General features: G+C 36.1%; 1 protein-coding gene across 2 annotated transcripts in view; it reads left to right on the top strand.

The window, feature by feature from the left end:
* Positions 1-15,620, top strand: part of Khdrbs2 (KH RNA binding domain containing, signal transduction associated 2) — a 393,692-nt gene that overhangs the window by 184,817 nt on the left and 193,255 nt on the right. For both annotated transcript variants that reach the window (XR_005974643.1, XM_041656192.1), the window contains exon 4: positions 7,057-7,203. Coding sequence is in view for 1 of the 2 variants with exons in the window: in XM_041656192.1 (XP_041512126.1) it covers positions 7,057-7,203 (147 nt within the window). In the remaining variant the exon portion in view is untranslated. The remainder of the gene's footprint in view (positions 1-7,056; positions 7,204-15,620) is intronic.

Here is a 15,620-nt window from a genome sequence, read left to right as displayed (position 1 = left end):
CCTCCCCCAATTAAGTCCCCCCCCCCCTCAGCCCGAAAAGCAATCAGGGTTCCCTGTCCTGTGGGAAGTCCAAGGAACCCCCACCTCCATCCAGGTCTAGTAAGAGCCTGGGATAAAACCGGACTCTCTGAACATAGCGGACAATGAGGACTACTGAGAACTCAAGAACAATGGCAATGAGTTTCTGACCCTACTGCACACACTGGCTTTGTGGGAGCCTAGGCAGTTTGGAGGTTCTCTGTCTTTTGCACTGTTCCTGTTCCTCTTCCAGGGTGTTCCCTGTGTCTGCAATAAGAATTGTGTTGTAGAATTGCCATTTTTAATATGTTGCTACCACCCATCCAAAAGCATGGGAGATCCTTTTATTTTCTGGTGTCCTCTTCAATTTCTTTCTTCAAGCCTTAAAATTCTTGTCAAATAGATCTTTCACTTCCTTGGTTAGTGTTATTCCAAAATACTTTATGCTATTTGTGTCTATTGTGAAAGGTAAAGCTTCTCTGTTGTGGGAGGGGGTCTTGGACTTCCCACAGGGCAGGATTCCCAGCCCTCTCTTAAGGAGGGAGGGGGAGAGAGGAGGGTGAGTTTAGGAGCAGGAGGGGAATGGGAGGTGTGGAGGAAGTGTGAATTTTTGAAAAAAAAAAAAAAGAATTGTGCTGTAGATACATCCATTAGGATTGGCCATTCCACAGTTAGTTAGGGCCACTGTCCTCCACCTCTTTTACTTCTGCTTTTATCTTCGCATATTCATGGAGTTTCCTTCACACTTAATTTTCTTGAATGTGTACATGATCTCAGTCATTGTTGTCTTGATTTAATCCACTGGATAATATAAGATTAGGTCCTTCTACTTTACATTTTCACCAACAGTGAATACTTTCCCCGTTTAATCCACAGCATGCACTGTCTGCTGTTGTATTTTCTTTGACTCTAGCCCCACATTGGAAAGCCAAAATGTCACCTTTTTTTTAATTCTTCACTCTTTGCCTCTTTAGGCTTTTTTTTGGGGGGGGGGGGGAGGGAGGCAACACCCGGCTTCCAAATAAATCACATGGAGGCTTATACTTTCTTATAAACTCCTGGCCTTCACTTGGCTTGTTTCTTGCCAGCTTTTCTTAATTTATCCCATCTATCTTTTGCCTCTGGGTCTTTTCCTTCTCTTGTTTCTGTATACCTTACTTTTTCTCTTTCCATTCCTCTCCCTGCAAGATGGCCTACCCTTTCTCATGCCTCACTATTGACCAGTCAGCTCTTTATTAGATCATCAGATTTTTTAGACAAGCCAAGTATAACAGCTTCACAGAGTTAAACAAATGCAACAAAACAAAAACAATATATCTTAAAGTAATATTCTATAATTATTAGATGTTTTCTTGATTTAACCATTTGATCAGAGTAAGATGAAATCTAACAATACTTGAATTTGCATTTCTCTAATCACTGAGAATTTTCAACATAGTATTTCAAAATATTTATTTTATTTATGTATATGTCTGTGTGCATGCATGAGTTTATGTGCACTGCATGGATGCAGGTACCCATGGAGTCCAGTAGAGGGCATTGGATCCCATGGCTGGTATTATCAGAGGTTGTTATCTGCTTCATGTGGGTGCTGGAAACTAAACCCAGGTTCTCAAAAAGAGCAGTAAGTGTTTTCTACTCTTATGCTGCATTCTCAATCACTATTGAACATTTTAAAGACATTTCTTATCCATTTTAATTTCTTCTTTTGAAAAATAACTCCTCTGATATACAGCCTACTATTTAATTGGGTCATTTGTTTTCTTGACATTTTGAAAATCATTTATATATGCTGGATATTAATCATCTGCCAAATGTATAGCTGGCAAAGATTCTCTCCCACTCTTTGTGCTTCTACTTCAATCAAGTAATTGTTTCATTTACTGAGGATCGGTTATGGGCCTTAATTACTGAGCAAATGGATCCCTATTCAGAAAGTTCTTTCTTACACCTATATTTTGTGGGTTACTAAGTATGTTTTATTCTAGAAGTTTCAGTGCTTCAGGTTTCACATTGAGGCCTTTGATCTATTTGTACCTGATTTTTCGGTAAAGTGATAAACACAGTGCTAAGTTAAATTTTCTCTAGTGGACATCCAGTTTCCCTAGCAACATTTGTTTAAGATTTTTTATATTCTCCAGTGTGTATTTTTGGTATCTTTGTCAAACATCAGATATCTATAGTTATGTACAGTCATGTTTGGGTTTTCTGTTTTATCGTATTAATCTTCTTGTCTTTTCGAGTGGCAGTACTATGCTGTTTTTATTACTAGAGCTCTGTAAAATAGTTTGAAATATCTAGCATAGTAATCTTTCCTGTATGTTGTAAGGAGGCTGATTGTTGGTTCCCAGCCTTTCAGGCCCAAAAGTAATCACACAGAAACTGTATTAATTAAATCCTAGGACCTAGATCTCCCCTTCTATCTCCATACTCCCAGATTTAGCTCTGGTCACTCAAATATTGCATCCGTTGTCCCTGTGAAAGTCTTCTACAATGCAAAGTTCAAATCTCAAAAGAGATTGGAGAAAGACACTATAAGACAAAAGGCATACTTATGCTCATAAAATCATAGAATTAATTATAAAATGACCATTATACCAAGATCAATTTAGAGTTAATATTATCCCAGTGAAAATCCCTGTTTCATTCTTCACATGAATATAAAAACGCATTCTAAAGTTCATTTTGAACTAAAAAATATACTAGATAGTGAAAGCAAATTTGAGCAAAAAGTATAATACAGGTGATGTGGGATTCCCCTTTGTATTCTGTGAATACCATTGATTAATAAAGAAACTGCTTTGGACCTATAGCAAGACAGAACTTAGCTAGGCAGAGAAAACTAAACTGGATTCTGGGAGAAAGAAGGGCAGAGTCAGAGAGAAGCCATATAGCCCCACTGGAGACAGATGCTGGAACTTTACTCGGTAAACCACAGCCACGTGGCAATACACAGATTAGCAGAAATGGGTTAAATTAATATGTAAGAGTTAACCAATAAGAAACTAGAACTAATGGGCCACACAGTGATATAAATAATATGGTTTCTGTGTTATTATTTTGGGGCTGAGCAGCTGGAAACCAACAAGCAGCATCCTCCAACAGCATTTTTTAAATTAATGTTTGATGGAGGAAATCCCAGCCCATTGTGGGTTCTGCTTTCCCTGGGCTGGTGGTGCTGGTCTCTATAAGAAAGCAGGGAGCAATCCATAGAGAGCAAGCCAGTAAGCAGGACCCCTCCATGTTTTTTTTTTAATCCATTCCTGCCTCTAAGTTCCTGTCTTCCTTGTGTTCCTGTCCTGACTCCTTTTGATGATGAACAGCAATTTGAAAGTGTAAGCAGAATAAACCATTTCCTCCCAACTTGCTTTTTTACCATTGTGTTTCATTGCAACAAGGGAGATCTTAACTAAAACAGCCAGTTAGTTGTGCCTTCCTTCAGCATTTTCCTAAACTGTGCCTTTTGCAAACCTACTGTGCGTGAAATGTGTAACCTTGAAGTGATTCCCCTCATAGAACTGACTACTTAGAATATGGAAGGCCTTAGTCTAGAAGAACTCTTACCACAAGCTGGACAAACAACCAGGTATTTGAAAGTACATATTACCAGGGTTGAGATACTGTTTAGAACATAGTGATTACTTCTGTACTATGTACTTGTTTGTATATAATTTGTGTGTATATAATTTCTGTGTATATAATTTGCACTACTTATTTATACTGACTTAAAATTTTTCCACATATGCTTTTTAAAAATGCTTTTAAGTCGGGGTTTATACAAATCCCATTCAGGCCACAATATGAATAATAAATATGTGTTTATTTGAACTTCTTGATGGTGAAAATTCTGCAGACAATAGACTTATTTATTTCTGAAGAGGTTTTATGTTAGAAGAAATATCCCTGGGGCATTAAGAAGAAAAAGCCTACAAGAAGCACTTGACGAAGTTATAACTCTTAGGATAAAATATGACAATAATGATTACTAAAGTAAAAAACAAAGTATAAAACAGCACATACTGTACATAATGCATTCTCAACTTTTCCATTATCTAGTTTGTTTGTGTCACTAGAAAAGCTACTTATGGAAAATTAATTTTGATCTTAGAAGACATGAACTCCTTTGATTTATTGTTTTAAACATGAAATATGTATGATAAGAACATTTAGCAATAGGCATGTGTGTTTACTTCTTGCTCTGTGATTGATTATTCTTACCACTTTTCAGTATTTTGTGGGTAAGCAGTTAGACATCCCAAATAGTGAAATCAAACCTTGCCAAATTTATATGGTAATATATGGAAAAACTTGGATTATTAAAAATGGTTACCATGAAACAAACTAGGCAGCTCAACCTCCACACTGTTTCTTCTTTCAGCATAACATGGCCATGTTATAACATCTGTGGATGATAGCCTCATAAGTTATTCAGATATTAGGACAGCTTAGGAAAGTGTACTTAGTACACTGGGGGAAATGGGTGTGCTTTCCTGGACTAAAATCACAGATCCCTATTCTGATTGCTAAGGTTAAAGAACTTGAGAGGGTGCATAGGAATAAAACTCTTATGCTGGGATCCGTGTTCTTATTAGCAAAAGAAGAAACCAGAGCCTTCTCTGTACCCTATGAAAATACACAGCATGACTGTCTGCAACCCTGGTTGACGAACAGGGTCAGAAGTCTGATGTGTTAGCCTCCCAGCCTATGGTACTTCACTATTTTAAACTGTACCTCATGAAGATACAGAGCATGGCTGTCTGTTAGCCTGGCACACCATTCTGCCAACAGGGTCAGTGGTCTTTTGTGTGAGCCACCGAGCCCAAGTCATTTCATATGAAGAATCTAAGGCACAAATGATGACAATTTTTTCTCATTTTCCCAGAATGTTTGAAATTTTGATTTAAAATATTATTCAAGAATATAACCCCTTAACATGTTATTCATTGAATTTACTTAATACCTAAATTAGCATCAAACTCAAACTCTTCCTTTTATTAAAGCAACATTTTATTCATATCTTTTGAGATAATATTCTCTCAAGTGAATTATATGTTAAATTACACAGTTGATTTGGTAGTCAGATAGATCACATTCCAGAAATTCAAAGAATTCAAATGCTGCCAGGGCCATGATGATCTGAGTGGCCTGTGCTCTCAACTGGGGCCATGTTGTTGTCCAGACAAGGTCTTCTCCCAAGAACATGTCTGGGTCCTTGACCCTACAGCAGCCAGGGTCCGAGTTGTGTCCATGGCCCCTGTGACCACCAATGACCTTGGGGATGCTGTGCAAGGGCCATTATGATGCTGGGGCCATACTGATCTGGGTAGCCTATGCTGCCACCTGGGGCCATGGAGTTCTCCAGGCATGGGATGCTGCCTATGACATGTCTGGGTTCATAGCTTTGCAGTAGCTGGAGTCTGGGATAAAGTTCATGGCTTCTGTCACTATCAAGTACTTTGCAGATTCACAGCATCCAGTCAGACATCTGAGACCATGTTGCTATCGGGGGGCTTTGATGCCACCAGGGCCATGCTAATCTGGGTGCCCTATGCTGCCATAGGAAATCTAGAGCTGGCTTACTGGTTTATCATTTATCTTTACATTCTTGTAAGATGGGAGAAGATCTCAGTCTTTCATCCATTGGATTTGGAATGCTGTCTTCCCTTGCTATTGCTCCAACGTAGCATGTTATAGGCATGTGTCACTACAGCAACCTAGTTTATCCTATTTTCCAGACAAAATATTAAAGCTCACACAATTAAGTATCTAGGCTCATATACCACATATAAGAAATACCGTGGCTATTAATTCACATCTTGACTGTACAGTCTCCAAAATTCTTTCCTTTTTTCTACTCTTTTCAAAGTTTCTTATCCTGGAAATTCATCACAGAAGACAAATTGTTTGGGAAACAGTATTTTCAAACACTTACTATCAGAACTGAATGCAAGCTATAGGTGAGTTACAAAATTTTAAAGATAGAAGAAATTCTAATCATCCTCTTGTCTAATGTTCTATATTATTATAGAACATTATGTTTATTCGGCATCAAGGAAGTACCTATTACTCATTATTTTGTAGTAAATCAAGTTGAGCACCAGTGATTCAGTAGGTGGGAGAGGACTCTCCCTTTGCTGGAGGTGTCCCCTTTTGTACATTGTTCAGACCCTTCTGGATTCGTATAGCAATATGCCTGCTTCAGGTCACACATTGCGCTCCTTAAAGGTATAGTTGATCTTCTTTCAGGGAATCTTTAGTAAATTAGGGCATGATGCCTGATTTTTAAATGCCAGCTTGCTGCAATGAAGCATCACCAGGCAAGGGAGTCTTGCCTGAATCTTACATAAACCTGTGGACAAATCCTTGAGGGATTGTCTTGATTGTTAGTTGACTCAGCCCACTGTAGGTGAACCCATTCCCTAGGCTATGCCATGCACTGTATAAGGGTGAAAAAAAGGTAGCTAAACCAATAAACAGGCAGCTTGAATGAAGGTTTCTTTTAAGCTTTGCTCTTGACGTGTGTGTGTGTGTGTGTGTGTGTGTGTGTGTGTGTGTGTGTGTTTGTGTGTGTAATAGAAGAGCTGGATTTACAGGTGAATTCAGATTAATGTAATTTGCCCAATATGTGTTATGAGAGCCCAATTTCTATCATCTACCAGAACAGCAAGTACCATTAAGTAGATAGATAGATAGATAGATAGATAGATAGATAGATAGATAGATAGATATACTGCATGCAAAAGAAGCTTGTCCTTCAAAAATATCACAATGTATGTGCAAAGGTTAATGGCACCTAGGTATCTTGCCTTCAGAAGCTTAACATTTCACCTAGCTGATTAAATTCTGTTGTGGATGATTCCAACTCCGAAGACTGATTTGAAAATTGTTTACTGGCTTGCATCACATTATCATTTCTCCAAGAGTTTCTTTCTACTTTTGGAAAATTTACTTAAATTGTGGTCCTTTGTCATAATCTCAGGAAATGTAAAATCAATGAAAATGAGTAGATCTGTATTTCTAAAAATATTCTTTTCACAGGAAGAAGAGTTGAGGAAGAGTGGGGAGGCCAAGTATGCACACCTGAGCGACGAACTGCATGTATTAATTGAAGTGTTTGCTCCACCCGGGGAAGCTTATTCACGGATGAGTCATGCCTTGGAGGAGATTAAAAAATTCCTGGTTCCTGTAAGTGATTTTTTTTATTTTACAAACAGTTTCTTATCCATTCCTATTTTAAATTGTGTCTTTGATCTCTACTGACTTTTTGGAAGGAAATTCGTGCTGTACATTAATTATCTATGTGTAGATTTGATACAAATCTTAAATAAATAGAGAACAACACAAGACATTTGTTATAAAAACTGGCATGTTGGCACTTTCTACTAGTCTGACACAAGCATTCATCATAAGCCGGTTGCATAGTATACACCATAAGAAATTGAGCCAGAAACACTAATAAGAAAAATGTACAAACAAAAATACATGATTTATGTCACCATCCACTGTTTTAACCCCCGACATGTATTTTGATAATTTATAATTAGTAGGAAAACATAGTAAAAAAGAATAAAAAGGATGTAATTGAATATGTATTATTTATAGCAGGACAATGATAGTATTTTAAAATGACAAGTGTCTTTTAGGTGGTAGTTTGTCAGGTTCTAGCGGATACAAAATATAGTATATGATAATATTAATAGAAGTAGATATATGTTAACTTAGAAATTTAGAAATGTATACTCACCATACAATGTGAGACTAGATGATGCTCATTTAGTAAGGTGGCAAATTCAGCAGCGAGTTGAGTAGAGTTCGCTACTGATTTCCTAAGAAACAGAGGAACATAAATGCATGAAGTCTTAAGGTTGACAATTGAGCATTCTAGAAACAAGTGCTTCTGTAGAAAGCTTGCCAAAAGGCTTGAGACTGATGGTGAGATATTGAAAGAATGCTGGGTAAAGTTCCTGGAAGTTCTTGGAAAGATTCTCAGCCCAGAGCATAGATAACTGAGATTATTCTGAAAATAAAGAAACTCAGTGAAAACCTTAGAGAAGGTGGCTGGCAGATAAGATCCACTGAGTAGTAGTGGTATTGAAAGCCAGAAAGGAAAAATATCAAAGAATTCCCTAAGTGCATAGCATTAAGGTCCGGCCACATTTTCTAGTTACATGTCCAGTCCCAACGTTAATCTTCATCAAGACACAGTTATAGAATAATGGCACAATTGTTGAGTATTTCTTAATTGCAGGTGCACAGTTAGTATTGGAGTCTCATCTGTAAACCTACCTAAATAGATCTCATTCTGAAGATTGATGATGCTATATTATTTGTTCCTTTGGTTTTCCAATAAAATATTTAGTACAAAGCTGAATAAGGCATTTCAGTCATTTAGTTAGGAGCAGATCAGATAAACATATGTGTAATGAAACCAGGTCTGTTTGTATCACAATTTCATTATATAGCTTTAGATAAGGTGCTTAAATGTTTAGAGCATCAGTTTATTGATATTTAAAATGAAAATGATCATAATTTACTCACCAGTCACAACTATTATGAATATTAAACAGGATAGTACATGGAAAGGGTTTAAAAATAATAAAAAATATGAAAAATTGTTTATATATATTATAATAGAAATACCTTTAGATAATTTTATGAGGTAAAATATGTTAGACAGTATAATAAGTCTTTTTATTTGAAATATTATATATATATGTATATAGGCATACATATAATATAAATACATTTATGACACAAATACAGATTTTTTTCCATTTCTTTCCTCCCTCTAAACCCTCTCATATACTATTCCCTACTCTCCTTCAAATACATGGCCAGTTTTTTCCCTAATTTTTATTTTATGCATAGATTCCTATTTGCATATTTTTCCTACATACATATTTTTACATATATATTTCTAAGTAGAACTTTCTCAGTCCATATAACATTATTTGTAATATATATATATATATATATAGAAAGAGAGAGAGAGAGAGAGAGAGAGAGAGAGAGAGAGAGACAGAAAGCATAGACTGTAGGCTATGTTAACCTACTTATGTAGTAAATATCTGTGACATGCATTACTTTCTCATATATTATACCTTGCAATAACTTCATTTCTATCTTACTCACTGAAACATATATACTAGACAAAGTTGGAAATTTATTTCTGGGCCACCATTGTATCATTTTCATTCATCATCTTGCTTGACAGTGTTTGTCTGATTGTAGTTTAACTATTGAAATGACCGACCAAATTCAGCAGAAAACTAAGTAAGGCGAATGCAATCTGGCCACATCTGTGATCCATGTGTGCCATGTAAATGTGGTTTCCCCCTTGTCCCTGATAATCTGAGACTTCTTCTTTCTAGTAGACTTGTCCCATTCCCATGTTATTACATGTTTTGACTTTTATTTATGCAACATGCAAGCTCACTGATAACTCTACATCTTTGAAGATTTTTCTTAAAAAATAGTTGCATGACTAGTTACTTTCCATTAGCATTTTCTCAAATCTACATGTGCAGGAACTTCTTCAACTACAAATCTAAAGTTACTTCCTCGTTTGCCTTCTATTATGCAGTGCTGTTGTGACAGGTTCAAGGCATCATTATTATAAAGAAATTAGTCTTTGATAATAGAAAAACAGACAATTTTATTGACCTTCTCCAATAAAAGGTTTTAGTGACCTAAATAAGAAGTCATAATACAGAGCACTTTTTCAGAATCTGTAAGTTGACAAGTCTGTCTTGCTTGACTTGAGCTTCATATAATCTCAAGCAGAGTTTTGTGTAAATTAAAGCAGTAGGCAGGTATGTGGGCACATTTATACCTATGTACACATATTTAATTTATGCCTTTGTATAGTTGTGTATCTCTTTACTAGTCTCATAAATATGATATTTAAGTTAATTCAATAAAAGGAAAAAAAGCAAAAACAAAAACATTGATCAGTATAGACCTTTTCTGGAGTGTGGTCAACTTACCAAGACCAATACTCATGAAGAAGATTGACTGTTTCTCTCTTAGCTGCTATTAGTGACCTATAACTCCTCAGCTATGAGTAGGACTTCAGCCTACGTTCCTTCTCCATCCTAAATTTAATCTTACATGGGTCTTGTACATACTCATAACTACTATGTGGTGGTTTGAAAGAAAATGGTCTCCAAAAGTGAGTGGCATTCTTAGGAGGTGGGGCGTTGCTGAAATAGGTGTGTTCTTGTAGGAGAAGTATGTTACCGTGGAGGTGGGCTTTGAGGTCTCATCTATACTCAAGGCATACCCAGTATCTCAGATCACTTCCCATTGTCTGAAGATGTCAGACTCTTAGCTACTTCTCTAGCACATGTCTGCCCTTTTGCCTCCTGCCATTTCTCCCCATGATGATAATGGACTGAACCTCTGAACTGTGAGTGAGTTTCCTCCCAACTGAAATGTTTTCCTTTATGAGAGTTGCCATGGTTATGGTGTCTCTTCACCTAAGACACAGTGAATTCATATGTGCAGTTGCCCTGCTGTATCTGGAAGACAATGCTACTTGTAGTCATCCACTGCTACTGACCCTTAAATTCTTTCTGTCTTCTTTTATACAATTTTCTTTGAGTCTTGGGAGGAGGAGGTGAATTAGTATCTCATTAAGGAATGGGCACTTCATAATCTCTTATTCTCTGTGCCTTGTCTAGTTGTGAGTCTCTGCATTAATCACCATCTACTGCATATAGAAACTTCTCTGATGAGGGCTGAGAGATACATTTTTCATGGGTATAAGGATAATTCATCAGGAGTCAGTTTAATATTATATACATTTAAGATAATAATAGTAGACTCTGAACATGATCGAAACAGGTTATATTAATATCTCAAATCAATCATAATGAAAAAGAACAATGAAGGAAGTTGAAAAAGAATGCCTAGAAATATATTCTGAAACATACAATATTTACACATTTTTATCATGGTTTTTAAATTCATCAAGAAAATATTAAATAATATTTCTATATTGTTATTTCATACTATTTATACATTTATATTATATATAGATACATCACAAATACAGTTATAGATGCACTGTGGTTAACACTTGAAGTTAGCTATATGGTCGAAAGTTGAACTTTAATGTACACATGTGTATATACATGCATATATACTTGAACCAGGTTCTTTCTTTTCTCTATTATATTAGACATTTATCTTGCTGATAGTCATCCTTCTTAAAATCGAGCATTTAAGAATATTAGTTTCAGTTTGACATATTGGAAATCCATATTGTAAACATAAAGAAATTTGCTTGTAAAAAAAAAGTAAAGGATAGAGAATTTGCTTGTAGAAAAAAAGTAAAGGTTTCTTCTTATGATAAAAGCAAGTAGAGAATATGTCATTTTGTGTTTATCAGAGGATAGTCCCAGCTCTAAAATTGGAATATGAAACTCTCACCTACGTGTGTAGCAGATGTAGAGGAACTGGAAAAAGACTAAGGTACTTTCAGTATGGGGAGGGGAAAGAGGCTTGATTTTCATATACTAAAAATTTTAACATTTTGAAACATAAAGTTTATAAAACTTTGCCCATAGATATCTTATGCAGATATATTTAATTATGTAAAAGATATATTAGTAGCATTACCATGAGATCCACGCTATATTTTTATTTCAAAAGGAAATTACATCAGTGTTTTATGCAGGTGAACAGGTAGGAGAAATAATGCATTAAACAAGAACCCACAAGCAAACACAAGTGATGTTGGTATGTGGGAAGACAGAGTGGGAGGTAGCCAGCTGATGCCTTTGCGCTCACTGTGGGAGGAGATGAACATTTTCTAGTAGCTTCAGCCTGCAAACGAGAGCATCATCAACTGCAAAATATGACATAACATTCATTGCAGTAAAGAAAGCACGACCCATAAGGTGGTACTAGCTCATCAAATTCTTGATGGCTAAATGTTTCCCAGCATTTCCTCAGACTTCTGTTATGAAAAGCACTCACTTTTCATGTAAGCAATCATGATATAACCCCGTGGGAGTTAATAGAAGTAAGCAAAGAGCTGTAGGAATTTGTTACCTGCTGAGTGATGCTTTGTTGCTATGGTACTGTGATCCTATTTTCGTTTTATTTGAAAAATTTATTATCATCTAATATTAGCACTTGTTATTCACTAAATAGTCATAAAAATAACAGACCTTTGACTTTAAACATAGCTAAAAGCATTATTAGTTTTGAGAAGAGGTATATTAGCAGTATGTTTTATCACTGCTAAAACTGGACTACTTTAGCATTGCTAATTGACTGACATAGCCGAGAACACAGGGAAAGAAAAGAGGCAGCAAGTAGCTATTGGAATGAAATATCTTTCTCAGAAACTAGAAAACAAGTGTCCAAAGATTCAAATGGTCACTTTGTAGTAATGGTGGTAATTTGTGAATATAGACTTAGCATGCACATTGTATCATTAGAAGCAGTTTTTCAACAGATGCTTTCACTTGTAACAGCCTAGAATTTTGAAGTTCCCAAGCCAATCTTTTTTTTTCTTTTTTGGGGGGTATAGAAAATTTATTTATTTGTTTGTTTGTTTTACATTCTAACCACAGTTTTCCCTTACTCCTCTCCTCCTACTCTCTCCCCTCATCCCCTCTGTTCTCATCCCCCAATCCACTGCTCTTCCTTTCCTGTTCAGGAAAGGGCAGAGCTCCAATGAGTATCAACAAAACTTGGCATAATAGGATGCAGTAAGACTAATCATCTTCCCATGTGTTAAGGCTGGGCAAGGTGACTCTGTGTGAGAAGTAGGGTCCCAAAGGCCTGTAAAAGAGTAGGAAAAAATAGCCCCTGCTTTCACTGATAGGGGTTCCACAAGAGGACGAAGCCACACAACTGTATATATGCAGAGTACCTCTTCTATCAGGTTCAATGTATCTGGCTTTATGGTAAGATCTTTTATCCACTCATATTTGAATTTTGTGCAGGGTGATAAATACGGATCTATTTGCATTATTCTCCGTGCAGTCATACAGTTTGACCAGCACCAATTGTTAAAGATGCTGTCTTTATTTCTAGTGTGTTTTCTGGCTTCTTTGTCAAAAAATCAGGTATCTATATATGTGTTGATTTATGTTTGGCCTTCAGTTTGATTCCATTGATCAATGAATCTGTTTTTAGGTTGGTACAACGTGGAATTTATAAAAAGTGCTCTGCAGTACATTTTGAAATTTGGAATAGTGAGATCTCCAGTAGCTATTTTATTGTTCAGAGTTGTTTTAGATATCCTGGTTTCTTTGTTTTTCTATAAGAAGTTGAGAGTTTTCCTTTCAAAGTCTATAAATAATTGTCTCATAGTTTTGACAGGGATTGCACTGAAGCTGAAGATATCTTGGTAGGATGGCCATTTTTATTATGTTAATCCTACCAATTCATAAGCATGAAAGATAATTCCATCTTCTGATATCTCCTTTAATTTCTTTCTTCTAAGACTTAAATTTTTTATCATATAAGAGTTTTACTTGCTTGTTTAGAATTTCTGCAACATACTTTTTTAATTAATTAATTTATTTATTAAAGATTTCTGCCTTTTCCCCGCCACCGCCTCCCATTTCCCTCCCCCTACCCCGATCAAGTCCCCCTCCCTCATCAGCTCGAAGAGCAATCAGGGTTCCCTGACGTGTGGGAAGTCCAAGCACCACCCACCTCCATCCAGGTCTAGGAAGGTGAGCATCCAAACTGCCTAGGCTCCCCCAAAGCCAGTACGTGCAATAGGATCAAAAACCCATTGCCATTGTTCTTGAGTTCTCAGTAGTCCTCATTGTCCGCTATGTTCAGCAAGTCCGGTTTTATCCCATGCTTTTTCAGACCCAGGCCAGCTGGCCTTAGTGGGTTCCTGATAGAACATCCTTTTTTAATTATTTGAGGCTATCGTGAAAGGTGATGTTTCACTAATTTCTTTCTCAATGTTTGTCATTTGTGTATAGGAAGACTACTCATATTATGGAGTTAATTTTGTATTCAGATGCTTTGTTGAACATGTTTATCAGCTATAGGAGTTCTACAGTGGAATTTTTTAGATTTACTTATATATACTTTCATATCATCTACAAATAAAGAAACTTTAACTTCTTCCCTTTCAATTTGTATCCCCTTGGTCTTCTTCAGATTTCTTTGTGTTCTACCTAAAACTTCAAGTACTATATTAAATAGATATGGAGAGAGTGTACAACCTTATCTTGCTCCTCATTTTAGTGGAATTGCTTTGAGTTTCTCTCCATTTAATTTGATGTTGGCTATAGACTTGCTGTATTGCCTTTTTTTATGGTTAGGTTTGTCCTTTCTCTCCCTAATTTCTCTAAAACTTGTATATAAATTTGTGTGACATTTTATCAAAGGAATATTTTGTATCTAATGAGATAATCAAATGGTTTTTCTTTGTTGAGTTCATTTATATGGTGGATTACATTTACAGATTTTCATAAATTGAGTGATGCCTGTATCTCTTGTATGGTGCTCATTTGATCTTCATGATCAGTTCAACAATTTAAATGGACCAATGATTCTGGTGAAATACAAGCAGTCATTAAGTCTCCCAACCAAAAGAAGCCTATGGTTAATTGTTTTTAGTGCAAAATTCTACCAGACTTTCAAAGATGGGTTAACACCAATACACAAAGTAGAAACAGAAGAAACATTGCTCAATTCATTTTATGAGATCATAGTTAACCTAATATCCAAACCATATAAAGAATCAACAAAGAAAATTACATACCATTTTTCCTAAGAACATAATTGTACACATGCTCAACAAAAATACTTGCAAACTAAACTTAAAAATTCTTAAAGTATGCATCTATTTTTCCAATCTCTGCAGGAATCCTTCATTTGATAGTCTACTCATTCAGGTCATCTTGATGGCCAAGGATGGTAGACTAAAGTGAGTCAATGTCAACTTTGCTCATGAGCCAAGTATAGCATTTTACAAGCCAATCTCTTTTTCAAATATTTTCTCCACCACCTTCTGAGCTTCTTTTCTAGCACAGACCTGCCTCCTGTTCTATAGGTAAAAAACAACTCTAACAGGCAGTTCTCTGACCCAGACCTCAAGAGGCCCTTAGGCCTGACTTACACACAGTCATCTCAAGATTCCCCCTCTTTTGTACACAACAGATGCTAATATACTCTTGGTTTAAGAGGGAGTCACATTCTGTCTGCTCTCTTCCAAGATGTGCTAAATTCTTCCACATTTAATTTACTGACCTTTCTTCTTACATAGCCTAGGGGAAAAACCACTCAAAGTAACTTCTCATGGACTCCCAACTTTAAATTACAGTGTTCTTTGATATCATGTGATACTTCTAAAATAATATTTTATTTTGTAATGAAATTAGAAGTTATTTATTTTAAAATGACAAAATTGCATTAGAAATATGTTATATGGATATTGCCTTTCTAAAATTTAATCATGTAAGTATTTCCATATGTTTTATTTCCATATGATTTCAGTGATCAGGTTAACATACCCTGAGAAGAATGAGCAATGTTCATTACGTAGATGAGGAGGCTGCCAAGACCAAGAATGAATAAGTCCATAAGTGGCTTAAGCCCACAGCATAGCATGGTGTGCT

This window comes from Microtus oregoni, unplaced genomic scaffold, assembly GCF_018167655.1.
Source record: "Microtus oregoni isolate MIOR12 unplaced genomic scaffold, Mior012 000007F_ref0000211, whole genome shotgun sequence".
Taxonomy (NCBI): domain Eukaryota; kingdom Metazoa; phylum Chordata; class Mammalia; order Rodentia; family Cricetidae; genus Microtus; species Microtus oregoni.
Note: the sequence above shows the minus strand (reverse complement) of the source record. Positions and strands in the feature narration are given on the sequence as shown.